Source organism: Sus scrofa, chromosome 6 (assembly GCF_000003025.6).
Source record: "Sus scrofa isolate TJ Tabasco breed Duroc chromosome 6, Sscrofa11.1, whole genome shotgun sequence".
Lineage (NCBI taxonomy): Eukaryota > Metazoa > Chordata > Mammalia > Artiodactyla > Suidae > Sus > Sus scrofa.
The window spans coordinates 60,401,335-60,419,228 of record NC_010448.4 but is presented as its reverse complement, the minus strand read 5'-3'; the positions used below and the strand labels follow the sequence as shown (position 1 = coordinate 60,419,228).

Sequence of the window (17,894 nt, the reverse complement as noted above, 5' to 3'; positions counted from 1 at the left end):
TGTTTTTTAAAAAAGGTTTATGGAGGTGGAGTTGATGGACAAGGCTGTGATCCTGTCTGCTGTGCAGCAAAGTGACTCGGGGATCCATGCACACACATCCATTCTCTCTCAGATTCTTTTTCCTTATAGATGATCGCAGAATATTGGGTGGACGCCTCTGAGCTTTACAGCAGGCCTCTGTTGGCCAGTCATCCCATGTACCTCAGTGTGCATCTACCAGTCCCAGACCCCTGCCCCACCTGTCCCCTTTGGTAACCCTAAGTTTGTTTTCAAAGTCTGTGAGTCGCTTTCTCATCTGCACGTGAGCTCCTTGGTATCCATTTTTGTCTTGGTGATTTTGATGACGCCCTGGTGAGAGGCCTGGTGTTCCAGAATAAACAGACTCCTGATGCTGAAGGAAGCCCAGCTATCTCTCCACTGGGAATGGAGGGGAAACGGGAACCCCTGCTCTGCGTTCGGATCCCCGCTCTTGCGCTTTGACTGACATAAGGGTGAAGGGGGCATTGCGGAGCAGGCAGATGCCTGGGACCTGCCCCCAGGGATCCTCAGTGTCTTGACAGTGTACTATTTCCACTGGGAACGAGCAGTGGAATTCCAGCCGTGCGGGTGGACAGCACTGGAAAAACCCCAGCCTCCCCTGGACCAGGCACTCGACGTCCGGCGGAGCCTCGTGTCTCGTGTATTCATTCGCTCACCTCTCCCTCATTCGCCCAACAAATACTCATCAGATGCTTGGTGCATTCAGGCAAAGAAAGAAATGCATGTGCTTTTCTCAGGGAACTTGCCCCTGCGTCCTTGGCATAATTCTCTCTAGCAGCTGCTCCCCCACTGTGAAGGCGATTAAGTCCAGGGCAAGCAACGTGGGCCAGCTCTCCAACCTCGTGACCCACAGTGGTAGCAGGAGTGGGAAGTACATTTGCAGTTGTTTCTTTATTGCTGATGTTGGCACAAAGACCTTTGCTGGTGAAACCGGTACAGACATACCTTGGGGGTATTGTGGGCTCAGTTCCAGGCCACGGCAATAAAGTGAATATTGCAATAAAGCGAGTCGCACAAATTTTTTTTTTGGTTTTCCAATGGATATAAAAGTTATGTGGAGTTCCTGCTGTGGTGCAACGGGATCGACGGCACCTTGGGAGCTCTGGGGTGCAGGTTCGATCCCCAGCCTGGCACAGTGGGTTAAGGATCTGGCATTGCTGTCGTGGTGGCTTAGGTTGAGACTGCGGGTTGGATCTGATCCCTGGCTCAAGAACTCCATATGCCTGGGGGCGGCCAAAAAAGACAGAGAAAGTTATATGTTGTACACTATTCTGTAGTCTCTTAAGTGTGCAGTAGCCTTATGTTTGAAAAACAACACACATACCTCAATTAAAAAGTACCTTAGTGTTTACAAAATGCTGTCATCTGAGCCTTTGATGAGTCGTGGCCATAATGCCACAGCTCACGGGTCACAGCTCAGCATCACAGACATAATGATGAAGTTAGAGACAGGGCTAGAATCACCAAAATGTGAGCCAGAGACATGAAGTCAGCAAATGCTGCTGGAGAAATGGCACCGACAGATTCCATGCAGGGTTGCCGCAGACCTCCCGTTGGTGAGAACTGCAATGTCTGGAGTTCTCTTGGGGCACAGCAGGCTAAGGATCTGGTGGTGTCACTGCAGCAGCTTGGGTCACTGCTGTGGTACACGCTCAATGCTGGGCCTGGGAACTTCCACAGGCCGAGGGCATGGTCAAAAGAAAATTGCAGTATCTTTCAAGCACAGTAAAATGAGGTCTGCCTGTACCAGGAGACAGTGCAGTTTGCCAAAGACCGCAGTTTGCAAAGGGGCAGAACTGAGATCTGAACCCAAAGCCCCAACGCTGGTGCTTCTTCCACTGCAGGGATGCATCATAGACAACACAGGCGCAGTCTGCCCCCTGGAGCTTGCCTCCCGTGAGGATGGCCGGGCGGATTCTGCCAAGAGCCTGTGGTGGGAGGGTGGAATGGACAGTTGTTCTGAGAGGTGGGGTCTCAAGGGCCTGGAAGCCAGATAGATGTGGGGAGAGAGAAAGGGGCTTCACTACCAACTGGCTTCTCAGGCTGAAGGCAGTGTTTCTCTGGGAGGGTATATGTCTGCCATGTGTCCCCACGCTGTGACTCTGTTAAGGGAATGCTTTAATTTTTTTTTTTTCCCCTGCAGCATGCAGCGGCTTGATGTGAGGGCTCAGTTCTGAGACCAGGGCTTGGACTGAAGCTGGGCTGCAGCGGTGAACGTGCTGAGTCCTAACCCCTAGACCACCAGGGAACGAAGGAGTGCTTTTAAAGTGGAGGACAAGGCGCCAGATAGGAGGCAAGGCTCATCAATAGACCAAGAGAGAAACTGAACTAGAGCAGCTGAAAACTCCCAGGTCCAGGGGAAGCAGCAGGGGGGTGGGATGGGGGAGGTCAAAGGGTGCAGACAGAGAGGCAGGACCTGGGCTCTTTCCTTTGTTAGGGTCCGCGGTGGGAATGCTTTGCGGGTTGCTGGGCCAGGGTGGGATCGGCCAATTCCAACCCAAAGAGTGTGGTTTTTGGTGATCCCCTCAGGGCTCTTACCTAAGGGGCACAGGAAGCGCACAGGTGCTGGGGGTGACGAGGGACTTGCTCCCGAGGGCAGCTGGGGGAGTCTTTTCCGGAACCTCCACCCACTTGTGGCTCTGCTGGCTGCTGTCTCAGGCATGAACTGGCACGAGGGGGTGCATGTCGGATTCAGCGCCCAGCCCCGCCCCCGTCTTCACGGGCAAACCGACGGATGGGAGGCAGCAAGTCACTTCGCGAAGGTCCCCAAGTGTGTCCCGGAGGGTGTTGGTTCCGGGGAAGACGGGTGCCTGGGGTCAGAAGTCTCCTAGTGCAGAGAACAGTGCTGGGCACATGGTAGGGGCCAAGTTTCGAACACACTCTTTTGTTTTCCTTCGGGGGGTTTCGCTGTGGAGGTGGAGCTCGGGGGTTGGCCATACCGCCCCACATCGCCTGAACTTGGGTGGTCAGGACACCTGCCATTCATAGAGCGTCTTGGGGCTGGGGAGCTGCAGGTCATCCTGAGAGAAGTGACTGTGGTGTGTGTGAGCGTGTGTGTGCGAACGTGTGTCTCTGTGTCTTTGTATTGTGTATGTGCATGTGTGTCTCTGTGTAGTCGTGTTATTCCTCACTCGCCTTTTCCTTTCCCTTACTCCCAAGGAGGTTGGGGCGGGGGGGGGAGCGGTTTTTTTCTGGCCCCTTCGATTTCCCTTCCTCTCCTGCCTGATGGGGGGGAAGTCTATCCACACATCCCCCACCTCCTCAGCCCCCGGTCAGGTCCTTCAGCACCACGGACAGAGCTCACCGCCAGCGCGTGGGTCGTGGAGCCCAGCTTCCAGCCACAGGCGTCACTTCTAAAGCCCCCTCGCATCTCATGAGGCGTAGCACACCTTACCCTTTACAGATAAGGAAGCAGAGGCTGAGGGGAGCTGGTTTTCCCTAGACTCTCCCAGCTAGTAGGTCGCAGAGCTTAACAGCGTGACCTGAATGCCCACACTCAACACGGGGCTGTAGTCCATGGAACGCCTGTCAAATAGATGCGGCCGCCAGTGAGCAAAGAGAAAAGACAGTTTTGATGGATGAAGCAATTAGGACCGATTGTGGCTGTGCTAGGGGATCTGTGTCAGGAGCGGATACATTTGGTCACAAATGAGATTTTTAACAGGAGAATAGAGACCCGGAGGAAGAGGTTGCTTAGTGCATCTCTTGCAGCGGTTCCCAGATTTCTTATTCCTCCACGTGCCTCCCTCATCCGACACGGTCCTTTTCGACCCTCAGTGACACATGAGTGCCTTTAAAACTAATCCGTCGAATGAGAGCGGAACACGCACTCTGTTCTGCCACTTGCCTGTGTTTGTATGTATGTGCCTATCTCCGTATCTATATCTGTCATCTGTGTACCTTTTTCTTCTTTCTTTTTTTTTTTTTTGGCTGCACCTGTGGCATGCAGAAGTTCCTGGGCCAGAGACTGAATCCGCACCACAGCAGTGACAATGTCAGGTCCTTAACCTTCTAGGCCACCAGGGAGCTCCAGATTTTGTGTATTTGTTACGTGAAGCCACCTGCCCAAGATCTGTTGCTGTACGGTGGTTCCCAGTGGGATGGAAAAGCTGCCCAGAGCCCCATCTAGTCCCACAGCTTCTCCACCTGCCTGTCTGGTCTTGGAGCTCAGGGCCCCTCCCTCTCCTCAGCTGCATTCCCCAGTGTTAGGTAAATCCAGGACAGTTTAGCCACAGCCTTCTGGGTGTCGACTCTGCCATGCAGAAATGCTCTCAGCAACCTGGCACGGGAACTCCCTGCTCCGAGGGGGACAGGGGCCTCTAGGAAAATGCTGGTCTCTGCCACCGCCATCTGGATTCTTGAGAACAGCTCGGCGTTGTGAAAGGATGACATTTTAGGATGAAGAGTAAGTAGTACAGTCTATCATTCAGCTTATCACTTAATACATAGGTCTGCACTAGAGCCTGTTTTTTGTTTATTGAAGCAAAATGCACACAGTGTAAACTAACCATTTTTTATACTTGGTAAAATTGTTTCACCGAAAAGTAACAAAAGAGTTCTCTTGTGGCACAGCAGGCTAGGGAGCTGGTGTCACCGCTGTGGCTTGGGTCGCTGCTGTGGCATGGGTTCGATCCCCACCCCAGGAACTTTCACATGCCACAGGTGTGGCCGAGATTTACGTAACCACCCCCACCCCAAAACAAAAAATTAACAGTAAAATATCCTAGACTGCATTACATTTTCTCCTTTATAGAAAAGTCTAAGTGACCTCCTCATGACCTTACCCAATCTGAATCACCCCCAAAGGCTGCACCTCCCAAGGCCATCATGTTGATGGTGGGACTTCAGTATATGTAGGTAGGGAGGGCACCAGCATTTAGTCCCTAACAGTCGCAGAAGGAGCTTTTTAAAAATTAGCTTTCTGGATTCTTCTCTCTCCCTCTCCCCCCGCCCTCAGCTTTCAATCATGGTCCCTAATGATGTGGGGAAAAGAACTGAAGAAAATAAATTTGGCAGACACGGGCATACCCAGGCCACAGGAGCCCAGACTCTACTATTTGTTTTCACCAAGAATTTAGGACCTCTGCAGCTATACTTTTTTAAGTCGACTTTCTTTTTTCGAGTCACTCTGGGCTCATGGCAAAGTCGGGCAGAAGGCAGAGGCTCCTCATACAACCTTCCCACCCCCACGCACAGCCTCCCCCGCCCAGCGGACCCCCACTTCCCACACACCAGAGCAGGACATTTGCTACAATTAAACCTACACGGACCCCTCCTCATCCCCCAGAGCCTAGAGCTCACCTGGGGGCTCATTCTTGGTGGTGGTACATTCCGTAGGCTTGGGCAAAAGTGTAGTAACAGCCATCTGTCATTATGGTACCAAGCAGAGTTGTCTCACCCCCCTGAAAACACTGCGCTTCACCTGCTCGACTCTCTCAGCCCATGGAAACCACTCATCTTTTTTTATTCCTGCATCTGCTGCATGTGGAAGTTCTCAGGCCAGAGACTGAACCCGTGCCACAGCCACAACCCAAGCCGCTGCAGTGACAATGCCAGGTCCTTACCCCCCTGAACCACTAGGGAACTCCCTATACATAATTTTTGACAGTTTTTTTCCCCTCATGGTCTATCCCAGGAGACTGGATAGAGTTCTCTGTGCTGTACACCAGGATGTCATTGCTTTTCTCTTCGAAATGGCATAGTTTCTATCTACTATCCCCCAACTCCAGGTCCATCCCACTCCCTCCCGCCTCCCCCTTGGCAACCACAAGTCTGTTCTCTATGTTTGTGGGTCTGTTTATGACGATAGGCTCATTTGTGCCATATTTTAGACTCCACGTGTGAGTGATGTCATATGCTATTTCTCTTTCGGGCTTCCCTTAGCATGAGAATCTCTAGTTGTAACCATGTTGCTGCAGATGGCAATATTTTGTTCTTTTTTTAATGACTGAGTACGTCCAGGGCTTTAGTGCCACACCCCCAATGATCAGGACGGTGACCTAATGCTTTTTCCAAATGCTTAGTGTTTATTTGATTCTCTTCCCAAGCCCCTGGGTAGGACAGATGTCTCATACGTACTGAGGGCATGACTTGAAGATCACACCTGCATCAGAGACACATGCAGTGACCAAGGTCAAGTGGACACGTGAGTATCACTGTCTCTGAGAGCTTTTTGTGAACTGGAACTCATTGCCCTCCTTTGAGGAAGAACTGGGCAGAGCTGGCCCCGGAAGACAGATTTTAAGTTTCCTCCATCAGAATGGGTGTGGGTAGGAGGGCTTCCTTGGGTTCAGTTTTTCCACCAGTATCTGTCATCTTCAGCAAAAGAATACCAATGGTCACCAATAACCATCTGTGGCTTGAGTCGCTGCAGCTCCTCCAGAAGCCTTCTCATTTGAGCGGGATACTGCCATTTCCACAGCCTGGGGAGGCAGAAAGGGGCCTCAACACTCTGGGGATTTGCTTCTGACATTTCTCTCTTCCTCAAAATTCCTGGACACCCCATCGGGGGACTGAAGCCTCCTCTTGTTGTGAAAGAAATAGCGTGTTTCTCACAGGCTACAAGTGCCTTGCAAGGGAACCCAGAGGTGGCACATGCCGCCCTGAGGTTTTACAGGTGCCTGCCCCTCACAGCAGGCTAAAGAGGCCAGTGCCATCCCTGTGGACTTACCCAAGCATCTGTAGATCACAGGTGGGCTGTGCGAAGGCTGAGCACAGCTTTGTCATTCCTCCAAGACTGAAATTATTCTGCATCAAGTTCAGGCTCGTCAGGTGCTCACTGCCAGAGAGGGCGGAGGAGAGGGCCTCACAGCAACCCGAGGTCAGCTCACACGCCTCCAGCCTGCAGGGCCAACACACGCAAGGCGTCGCCCCCAGATCTGTGGGCCTTCCTGCAACCCCCATCTGACCTCTGGTGCAGCTCTAACCATTACAGGGGAATACTACTCAGCCATAAAAAGCACGCAGTCCTGCCATTTGTAGCAACATGAATGGGCTTGGCGAGTATTATGCTTAGTGACATCATTCAGAGGAAGCCACACACCGTATGCTTTCCCTTACTGTGGAATCTAAACAAATCAAACGAACAAATACAACAAAACAGAGTCGTACACATAGAGAACAAGGTGTGATTACCAGTGGGGAGAAGGGGGGGGACAACAGATTAGGAGGTACAAACCCCACGTGTAAAATAAAGCAGGAGTTCTCTTCTGGCACAGAAGGTCGGGGAATCCCACACTGTCACTGCAGTGGCTTGGGTCGCTGCTCTGGTACTGGTTTGATCCCTGGCCCAGCACAGTGGGTTAAGGATCTGGTGTTGCTGCAACTGCGGCTTAGGTCTCGACCGTGGCTCGGATCTGATCCCTGGCCTGGGAACTTCTTTTACCACGGGGAAGCCAAAAATTAAACAATAAGAAAATAAACAGAGAGGTGAGGAGTTCCCACTGTGGCACAGTGGGTTAAGCATCTGCCTGCAGTGGCTGAGGCCACTGTGGTGTTGCCGGTTCGATCCCTGGCCTGCTGCTGTGGGTGCAGGGATCTGGTGGTGCTGCAGCTGTGGCACAGAGTGAATCCCTGGCCCAGGAACTTCCATGTGCCGTGCATGTGGCAATTAAAAAAAAAAAGTGATGAGCTCTAGCCGTCAAGTTTCTCGTTTAGTAGCTCCGGGAGGTACTCCGAATTTTCTTTTCTAATGAGCTCCCAGACGGTGCTGCTGCTGTTGCCACGGGCTCTCCCTTTGAGAGCTTCTGCATGGCTCGATTACGGTTGTGGAAGGCAGGCAAGCTTGAGGGTGAAAGAGCCTGTAACGAGTAGACAAGGAGCAGGCACAAGGCTTGCCAAGCAAGTGACATCACCTGCAACTCAAAAGGCAAAAGAAGGAAAAGCTGGGGGAGCAGAGGCAGGAGGCATGGATGCCTGAGTAAGAAACTGCACATCCATCACTCTGGCGGAGAGAAGGGGCGGGACGGACCTGAGACTCCGAAAGTCAATCAGGTGACAGAGTTGGAGGTGGGGTTCAGGATGCAGGACCTTATCCTAAGAGCAGTGCCAAGCCAAGCAACATGGCTGGGGGCATAGCGGTGGTGTCGCAGGGTTCTCTTGCTTCGGAGATGCATGCCAAGGTATTTAGGGGCTGACGGTCAAAATCTAGAACTTGCTGTGACATACTTCAGCGGACGGAGTGGAATTGTTGATGGCTGTCAAAACGAGGGGGTGGCTGTATAGGTTTTAAATGTCCCCATCATTCTAGCTTTGGTGTCATGTGGGAGTTTTCGTGATGGAATGCAAAGTCTGCGGGATGCCGCTCAAGTGGTCTCAGCTGCCTACAGCTAGACAGTGAGATGGGAGTACATGAAGACTTAGTTGCTTTTTTGTTTCAGGGGGCAGGTTGCTTATAAAATGCTATCTAAGCATTTACGTGAACAGAGAATCTCTAGGAGGGAGGCTGTGGCAGCGGTGAGGGGGAGTTAGTGCAATGATGTACAAGGAAAGTTTTCACAGACAAGATGCCAGGTGAGGTTAACCTCTGACGCAGGAGGGGTGCATCCTGCATCATTGCAGAAAGAAGGGAACGTGGGTGCAGAGAGACGAGGGCTCGCCGATGGTTGTCTTTCAGTTGTAGGAGGTGAAGCCAGCTGTGAAGCATGAGAAGGTTCCCAAGTTCCCAGAGGATGCAGGTGGTTTGAGATCCTTGTGGGAGGGAGTGGGGAAGCCAGTTAACTGGAAACACCTAACAGAGGGGAAAGTGAGAAATGGACATCCAAGACCAGACTGCACGCAAAACCAGCCTTCCCTTGCTTGTCTTGCCCCCCTGCCCCCGGCTGCACACCTCAGGTACGCAAGTGCAGGCGCTGAGAGGGTGAAAGGTTGGGTTCTTCAAGGCTTGTAATATTTCTAGATGGAGGCAGCCACACAGACAAGAAGACCAGAGTCATAGATCTTGGGAGCTAAGAGATGAAAAGGAGCTGGACCTGGGCAGGACGGCCCGGAGAGAAGCAGAGGAGAGAGGAGGGAAGTGGCGATGAGCCTGAGGACGAGGTGCGGCTTAGAGAGGGAGGTGGGTCCGGGGATGAAGCCCCAAAGACGGATGCTATGCCCCCGCCCCAGCATCACGTGGGCTGTCAGTAGCACACACATGATGCGAGCACATGGTGGGGACTTTGTGAAAGGCAGCCAACGCCCATTGGAGGGCAGTCCAGCATCCTGCAGCCAGACCTCAACTTATCCCCATCACTGCAAAAGGAAATGCACGCCCATTCAGCAGACCCTCCTGCCCCCCCGAAACGCCAACAGACAGACCTCAGACACGGCGGGTTTGGCTCCAGGCCACCACAATGAAGTGGGTATCATGATGAAGCCAGTCACGAGTTACTGTGTTTGCCAGTGCTTATGAGAGCCATGCGGACACTGTCATGTCGATTATTAAGGGCACAATAGGATTATGTCTAAAAAACAATGGAGATACTTTAAAAATCGGGGTAAAAATGCGCACCATCTGAGCAGTCAGTGAGTTAGGGTAGTTGCATCCGAGCTCTCTGCTCTGGGAGTAACACACAAACTAGTAGACATAAAACAGGTAAACAAGGACCTACTGTAGAGCCCAGGAACCTCTACTCCCTACCTCACGAGACCTCATACCGAAAAGAACCTGAAAAAGACCCAGGTGTGTATAAGTGAGTCACTTTGCTGCACCCTCGCAATGAACACAGCCTTGTAAAGCAACAGTCCTTCAACTCAAAAAGTGAAAATTTCTTTTTAAAAGGCTCACGGGTCACAGATCACCATAACAAATGCAGTAGTAACAAAAGAGTTTGAACCACTGCAAACATTCCCAAAACATGACAGATACAAAGTGAGCAAACGCTGTCAGGAAAATGGCACCGATACACTTGTTCCACCCAGGGTTGCCACGGGTCTTTGATTTGTAAAAAAAAAATGTACTCTCTGTGAAACACAGTAACATGAAGCCTCCCTGCAATCTGCTTTCTGCCTCTGTGGATCTGCCCACTCCAGTTGTATCACAGGAGTGGAATCATATGACATATGACCCTTTATATTTGGCGTCTTCCACTGAGCCTGGCATTTTCAAGTTTCATCCACATTGTAGTCAGTGTTAGTGCTTCCTTCCTTTTTTATGGCTGAGTAATATTCCACTGGAAGCACTGGCACACTGTTTTACCAAACCTGTGGGGCAACTCGGATGCTGACTAAAGCTTGAGAACCACCTGCATTATCACTTGCTTTTTTGGTCCCTCTTCCTCACTAGACCCTGGATGCAGCCACGCTCAGATCTATATACCTCCGTACCTCTACCATTTGGCACTGTGCCCAGCGCACATGGATTTTCCAAAAACATGAATCTACTGAGTGCTCACTACCTCCACATCCTGTTCTCGAGCACTTGCTCTTTCATCCACCCATGTAAAGGAGCCCAGTTGGAATTTACATCCCGGCTGGTGACTTGGCCAAGGTTGTATTCTGTCGAGTTTGATGGGCTGGTGAAAATCTGAACATGGTCTTTGTTCAAGCAACTTCATGTCTGTAGCCCCTTCCTCTGCGTCCAGCCCTCAAAGGGGGTGATCCCAGGAACGTACCCAAGTCTCCTCAGAGAATTCTTCTGCTTCAGTCCCTCACACAGCACTTCGATCCCATTGTCGCCCAGGGCGTTGGCGGCAAGGTCCAGGCTCTGCAGGTGTTTATTTCTTGTGATCACGTGGGACAGGCTCTTGCAGCAAGTGGCAGTGAGCTGGCACTTCACCAGTCTGCAAGAGGAAGGGGAGAGATGGAGAGATACTCAGAGAGATCGGAGACAGAGAATGCCTGCAGCTTTTGAGGAGAGTGCCACAGCGGGATAATGTCCAGAAACATTAGCAGAGCTTCTCCTCATGCCTTCCTAACTGGTAACCTTTCTGTCCACCCCTTCAACAGCACGGAAGAGTGGATCATCTCAGGGGAGGGATAATAGGGGAGGGAAAGGGGTATCTCCGGAGGCATCTTTAGAAAAAGAAATGAGCCTATTAGAGCTTCTTACCACCTGAAGATGGGATTAAGATTCCCCATGGAGAGGAGAGGTAGAGAGAGAGAAAAAAAAACATGAGTGGAAACTCATAGGGTCCTTGACAAAGGGACAGAGCCCTGAGAGGGAGGAGGAGGACAGAGGTCCCTGAAATGCCAGACAGGGTCCCTGAGGAAAGGATCTGTTCCCAGGAGTGGGAGGTGGGGGATGGAAATGACCCGCTGCGTGGACACGGGACAGTTCACCGAGCAGAGATGATGGAGGTGGTGACAGAGTCTCCTACCCCCGACGCCGTGTGCCTGGCACAGGGCCATCCCGCTGGGTCCGGCTCGGTGAGGCCTTCACATCGAGAGTGCGGAAGGTCTCAGGCGTGAGGATCAGGTGGGAATGACCAGGTCTGGGCCAACCCTGACGGCAAGGACCAGGCAGCCACCCAGCATTAAATCCAATCCCAGAGAAATGGCACCGCCAAAGAACCAAGCTTAGGATTCCAGTCCCCCAAGCCGGAGGGCTCAACATGCCGGTTTCATGACAATAAATAGAATTAACGGTCAGGGTCTACTCAGAGGTTTGTGCACTACCATCTCCACCCAGTTCCTTTCACCGGTTTATTCAGAGGGAGGGACAGGTCTCAAAAATGGCCCCACATTTTGGTCCATTAACTCTGCCTTTAACCTGGATCTTAAGAAAAGGCCAATGAGCACACTGAGGTTTATAAGGTACCCACAACTAAAACGCTGGACATAGGCTAAGTGTCCAACTTTAGGGGATTTAAAACGTTACGATGCATCAGGAAGTGGAATACCCTATCATGCTTCATTTACTCTGATGGTCTGCTCATTGGCAAGGACAGAATGTGAGACCAAAGGCAAGGTTTAGGCTTGGGAGTGTCCGTGCCCCCTGGCATATGATTGGGGAGGGGAGGGGGCTGCAAAATATTTAAAAACCCTGTGCCTGCCACATGGTAAGAATGCTGCAAGTGGTAACTGCTGGGATCCTTTCTTGGTGACACATTCCACGCGGCTTATGCATCCAGGAGACATTTACCAAAATATTAAGAGAGATCATGGCTTGGTTGTGAGCTTAGAGATTTATTTCTGCTCATTGAGGTCTTTTATTTTTTTCTAGTTTTTTTTTTTTAAACAGTGCAGTATTCCTGTTGCACAGAAATGTTCCAATAAAGGGGTGAAGAAATTTGAGCCCCAGAAAGAAAAGGGATGGAGAGAGAGACAGCCACCCTGCTCCATCTCCATTTCACATACAGAACGATGAACTGAAGATGCGTGCAGGGCAAGAAGATGTTCTGGAAAGTGAAGGGGTTTTGGAGGTCAGGGTGCCCTAGAACCCCACAGACCCTGCCACGGGGCTCCCATTTAGAATACTTTCTCTCTCCTTCCCACCCTCACTGTGGTGTCCACACATCAACTTACCCCGAGAGTCTGCTGGAAAAAGTGACCATCAGTTGACCCTAGAACTAATCTGTGGTCTCTCTCTCTCTCTCTCTTTTTTTTTTTTTTTGGTCTTTTTAGGGCTGCACCCGTGGCATATGGAGGTTCCCAGGTTAGGGGTCAAATTGGAGCTACAGCTGCCGGCCTACACCAGAGCCACAGCAACGTGGGATCTGAGCCTCATCTGTGACCTACATCACTGCTCATGTCTATGCTGAATCCTTAACCCACTGAGCGAGGCCAGGGATCGAACCCACGTCCTCATGGTTACTAGTCGGGTTCGTTAACCACTGAGCTATGACGGGAGCTCCCCCATCTCTCTTGACCTAGAGCCTCAAGCCTCGCCCCCTCCCTGTAAGAGTTCGTCCCCAAGACGCAGGCGCACTTACTCGAGGTCCTGGAGATGGCACGACGGCTCCATCATGACCTCACACAGAAGCTTCATCCCGTCATCCTCCAAGGGGTTCACGCTGAGGCTCAGATGCGTCAGGCGTCGGTTGCCCATAAGTGCAAATGCAAGGAAGCCACAGCCAGCCACATCCAGGTTGCAGGCATTCAGTCTGCAGGGCACACATGGGGAAAGAGGACAGTCAAACACAGTCCCCGCTGGGACCCTGGGGAGCAGCTTCCCTTGGCCTCAGTCTGCTCCCCCTCCGCGCGTTGGTGATGGGATGGCTGCAGTGTGCTAGGCAAAATGTGTGTGCTGGATGATAGCGAGATCCGTCTCTTTTTAACTTTCCTCCGTCCTCTCTCTGGGAGCGTCCTACGGCTGTGTAACCGCAAACCATTACCACGAACTCTGTGGCTTGAAACACTCCAAGCTTATCTCACGGTTCTGGAGGTCTGAGTCTCACTGGGCTCGACCTCAAGCTGTCATGTCAGCAGGGCTGTGTTCCATCTGGAGGCTTGAGGGGGACCACCTGCTTCCCTGTGCTTTCCAGCTTGTGTCACCAGCCCCTGCCCTCTGATTCTGCTACCTCCTTCTTTCCCTTTGAAGAACACTCATGGTTACAGTGGCGGGAGTGGGGGGCACGGAGATAATCCGAGAGCATCTCCCCATTTCAAGATTCTTCACTTACCACATGGCCAAGTTCTTTTTACCTTGGCATAGTCTTAGGTTCCAGGGATTAAAACACAGGCATCTTGGAGGGGGGTGTGGGGGAGCCACTCTTCTACCTACCCTACTGGGTATCTCATCATTCATCCACTGAGGAACCTCAGAACTTGTCCTAAGGTAGACATGGACATCAAAGGTAGAGCCTTTAACAGATTTGCTGGCTACAGGTACACATTAAAAAGTTTCACTCATAGGAGTTCTCGACGTGGCGCAGAGGAGGCGAATCCGACTAGGAACCATGAGGTTGCAGGTTCGATCCCCGGCCTCGTTCAGTGGGTTAAGGATCTGGTGTTGCTGTGAGCTGTGGTGTGGGTGACAGATGCGGCTTGGATCTAATGTTGCTGTGGCTGTGTCATAGGCCGGTGGCTGCAGCTCCAATTAGACCCCTAGCCTGGGAGCCTCCATATGCCGCAGGTGCGGCCCTCAAAAAAGGACAGGAAAAAAAAAAGTTTCACTCATAGGAAGGTATGGGCGGACAAATGATCCGTTGCAGAACGCAACGGGACAGGACCCCAGTGGAGCAAGGCAGAGCTGGCTGTCGGCACTGAGCCGGAGTGACCATCACTGCTTCTCACTGCCAAACCAAGATTCAGCGTAGAAGAGTCATCTGGCCACACGCAAGGGCCATTTTCAAATCTGTGGCCAGGATGCCTATTGTACAAGGGGGCCTATTGTACTAGGGGACACAGCATCCCCCAGCTGTGGGCGTGTTGGTCACACAAGATTTTGTGGCTGTTCGTCCCGCGTCATCAGCGCCATGGTCTGAAGATCCCATCATGTATCCAACAGCCCCCTCCAGGCATCTACCCTGTGTAAACTTAGCGCCCACATCCGTGTTCCATCTCAGGCACCAGCAACCAAGAGTGTTTGCCCAACGCAGGTGCTTCGTAAGTAGTCCAGCCTTACTATTCATGGATTATGGATTCCTGAATCTGCCTCCTCCCTCAAACCTGTGATCCCTCAATCAGTCCTCACAAATCAGCGCAGCACAGAGCAGAGAAAAACTGGAATTGTCCGGCTGCACGTGCTCGCAGCTGAGGCGGAACTCACTTCAGCCTCACACCATAAGTGAGTATCCTCTTTGTGGTCCAATCAGTGCCACTTTTGTTTTTTCATTTTTGTTGTTTTTGATGCCACTTCAAATGGCACCCAAGCATAGTGCTAAGATGCTGCCTAGTGTCCTAAGTGTGACAGGGTTGGGTATGTGCCTCATGGAGAAAATATATGTATTACACAGGCTTGAGGTACAGGCATGAGTTATATACAGTGCTTTTGGCTGTGCATTAACGTTAAAGAATCAATAATATATATTAGATAAGACGTCTCTGAGCACAATCCCATGACGCAAAAGAAGCTACTCACAAAACAGAATCAGACTTACAGATTTCAAAAGCAAACTTAAGGTTGCCAAAGGGGAAATATGTTGGGGAGAGGGGTAAGTTAGGGGGATGAGACCGACATATATACCTACTGTACAGAAAATAGTTAACTAACAAGGACCTGCTGTACAGCACAGGGAAATCTACTCGATCCTCCGTAAAATCCTGCATGGGAAGAGCATCTGAAGAGGAATGGATATGTGCGCGTGTGTAACTGATTCACTTTGCGGTACACCTGAAACTAACACAACTGTAAGTCAACTACACTCCAACACCGTTTTTAAAAAAACCCAGAAACACACAAAACAAGGTTCTGTATGGATTGGCTGAAGGACATGCTGTGACCAGAGGCTCCCAGGAACCTAACCCCGTGCTCCCCGAGGAGCAATGGTTCAGTCCTTATTCATGGCACCTTCACAGAACATGCCTGCCACGAATCATGAGAACTGGCAGTATTTTGATGAAAGGTGGACCTCCCACCACCACAAGGCAGCACAGAAGCAGAGATGGAATTTTCCATGGAGGGAAGATATCTTGTAGTTATCAGTAGGGACGGGACTTATTAGGTCCCTTTATCCTGATAATTTCCACACCTCCCACGGCTTTGCATTCCTTGTAATAAAGCCATGAATCCCTGTGGGGCAGTGGGCAGGACTCACATCAGCCTCTGCAGACTGCAGTTGGGAAGTTTCATGGCTCGACCCAACAGGTTCACGCCTTCGCTCCCCAGGCTGTTGCTGGCCAGGTACAGGTGTGTCAAGCTCTGGTTCTTGGTGAGGGCTGAGGCCAGATCCTGGCTGTCAGCAGCTGTGAGGCCACAGTCCCCGAGTCTGCAAGCAGAGAGTCCAAGAAAAGAAATAATGTCTATTCTTTTTTTCTTTTCTAGGGCCGCACTTACGGCATATGAAGGTTCCCAGGCTAGGGGTATAATCGAAGCTGTAGCCACCAGCTTATGCCAGAGCCACAGCAATGTGGGATCTGAGCCATGTCTGTAACCTATACCACAGGTCACGGCAACACTGGATCCTTAACCCACTGAGCAAGGCCAGGGATCAAACCTGCGACCTCATGGTTCCTAGTCGGATTCGTTTCCACTGAGCCACAACAGGAACTCCAAATGACGTCTATTCTTAAGTTCCCATCTCTCCTCCTGTGCAAGGAAGGGAGGAAAGCTTCCCCCCATGGCAGATGCATGCTGGCCTGTGAGGCCATATCCCATCTGCATTGAACCTGAAGACTCAACTCCACTGCTTTGGTCCAGAGATGCACCTCTCAGGATCGCGGGCGATGAAATCTGCCATCACCCACTGAGGGCTGCACATGGGCACTGCCAGTCTACTCTCCTTTCACTCCCCACATGCCCTATGGTGTGAGGTCTTCCAGAGACGAGAGGCCTTCCTATTTAGAAGTACCGACATTTGGAGTTCCCATCATGGCGCAGTGGTTAACGAATCCAACTAGGAACTATGAGGTTGCGGGTTCGGTCCCTGCCCTTGCTCAGTGGGTTAACGATCCGGCGTTGCCGTGCGCTACGGTGTAGGTTGCGGATGCGGCTCGGATCCCGTGTTGCTGTGGCTCTGGCGTAGGCCAGTGGCTACAGCTCCGATTCAACCCCTAGCCTGGGAACCTCCATATGCTGCGGGAGCGGCCCAAGAAATAGCAAAAAGACAAAAAAAAAAAAAAAAAAAAAGAAAAAAGTACCGACATTTAATACAATGTGACCCACAGACATACACTAAACATATACTCCATCTCTTTATCAAAGTTTCAGAAGAAACAGCACTTGAAAATGAGAGTTCAACTGTTGGTGGGAATGTAAATTGGTGCAACTACTATGGAAAGGCGCTTGGCAGTTTCTCAGAAAACTAAATACGGAACTATCGATATGATCCACATGATCCTGCAGTCCCACTCCTGGACATATGTTGGGAGAAAACCCTAATTTGAAAAGATACATGCACCCCTATGTTCATAGCATCACTATTTACAATAGCCAAGACATGGAAGCAACCTACATGTCTATCGACAGAGGAATGGATAAAGAAGATACGGTACACATAAACAATGGAATAGTACTCAGCCATAAAAAAGAATGAACTAATGCCCTTTGCAGCAACATGGATGGACCTAGAGATTATCATACTAAGTGAAATTAGTCATAAAGTGAAAAGACAGAATGTTCTATCACTTATGTGTAGAATGTAAAAAAAGGATACAACTGAACTTATCTACAGAACAGAAACATACTCAAGTTGAAAAGTTTACGGTGGAGTTTCTGCTGGGGCTCAGCGGGTTAAGAACCCAACTAGTATCCATGAGGAAGCAGGTTCAATCCCTGGCCTTGCTCAGTGGGTTAAAGGACCCGGCATTGCTGCAAGCTATGGTATAGGTGGCAGATGCAGCTCAGATCCAGCGTTGCTGTGGCTGTGGTGTAGGCCAGCAGCTGCAGCTCCAGTTCGACCCCTAGCCTAGGAACTTCCATATGCCAATGGTGTGACCCTAAAAAGAAAAAAAAGGGGGACAGGCTTGGGGGAGGGATGCATTGGGGGTTTAGGACGGGCACATACACACTGAGGTATATGGAATGATTGGCCAATGGGGACCTGCTGTGCAGCACAGAGAACGCTGCCCAATATTCTGTGATATCTATGAGGGAAAAGAATCTCAAAGAATAGATGTGTGTGTGTGTGTAACTGAATCACTGTTGTACAGCAGAAATTATCACCACCTTGTAACTCAATTATACGTCAACAGAACTTACAACAATGAACAAGAGTTTAACAGCACTTCTATCAAGAGGTGGTGACAAAGATGAATGAGGCACTGCTCTAAGCGCTTTAGATGCATTTGCACCCAGCAGGCACCGGTGCCGTGTCACTGACGGTGGTTTCTTTCCA

The 17,894-nt window shown here is 50.9% G+C and overlaps 1 protein-coding gene across 1 annotated transcript in view; it reads right to left on the bottom strand.

Moving 5' to 3' along the window:
• The window catches only part of NLRP5 (NLR family pyrin domain containing 5), a 43,239-nt gene continuing 25,665 nt past the window's right edge, over positions 321-17,894 (bottom strand). The window contains exons 8-12 of the mRNA XM_005664875.3: positions 15,657-15,827; positions 12,891-13,061; positions 10,632-10,799; positions 6,710-6,880; positions 321-6,461 (exon numbers count right to left, since the gene is read on the bottom strand). Coding sequence (XP_005664932.1) covers positions 6,329-6,461; positions 6,710-6,880; positions 10,632-10,799; positions 12,891-13,061; positions 15,657-15,827 — 814 coding nt within the window. The 3' untranslated portion in view covers positions 321-6,328. The remainder of the gene's footprint in view (positions 6,462-6,709; positions 6,881-10,631; positions 10,800-12,890; positions 13,062-15,656; positions 15,828-17,894) is intronic.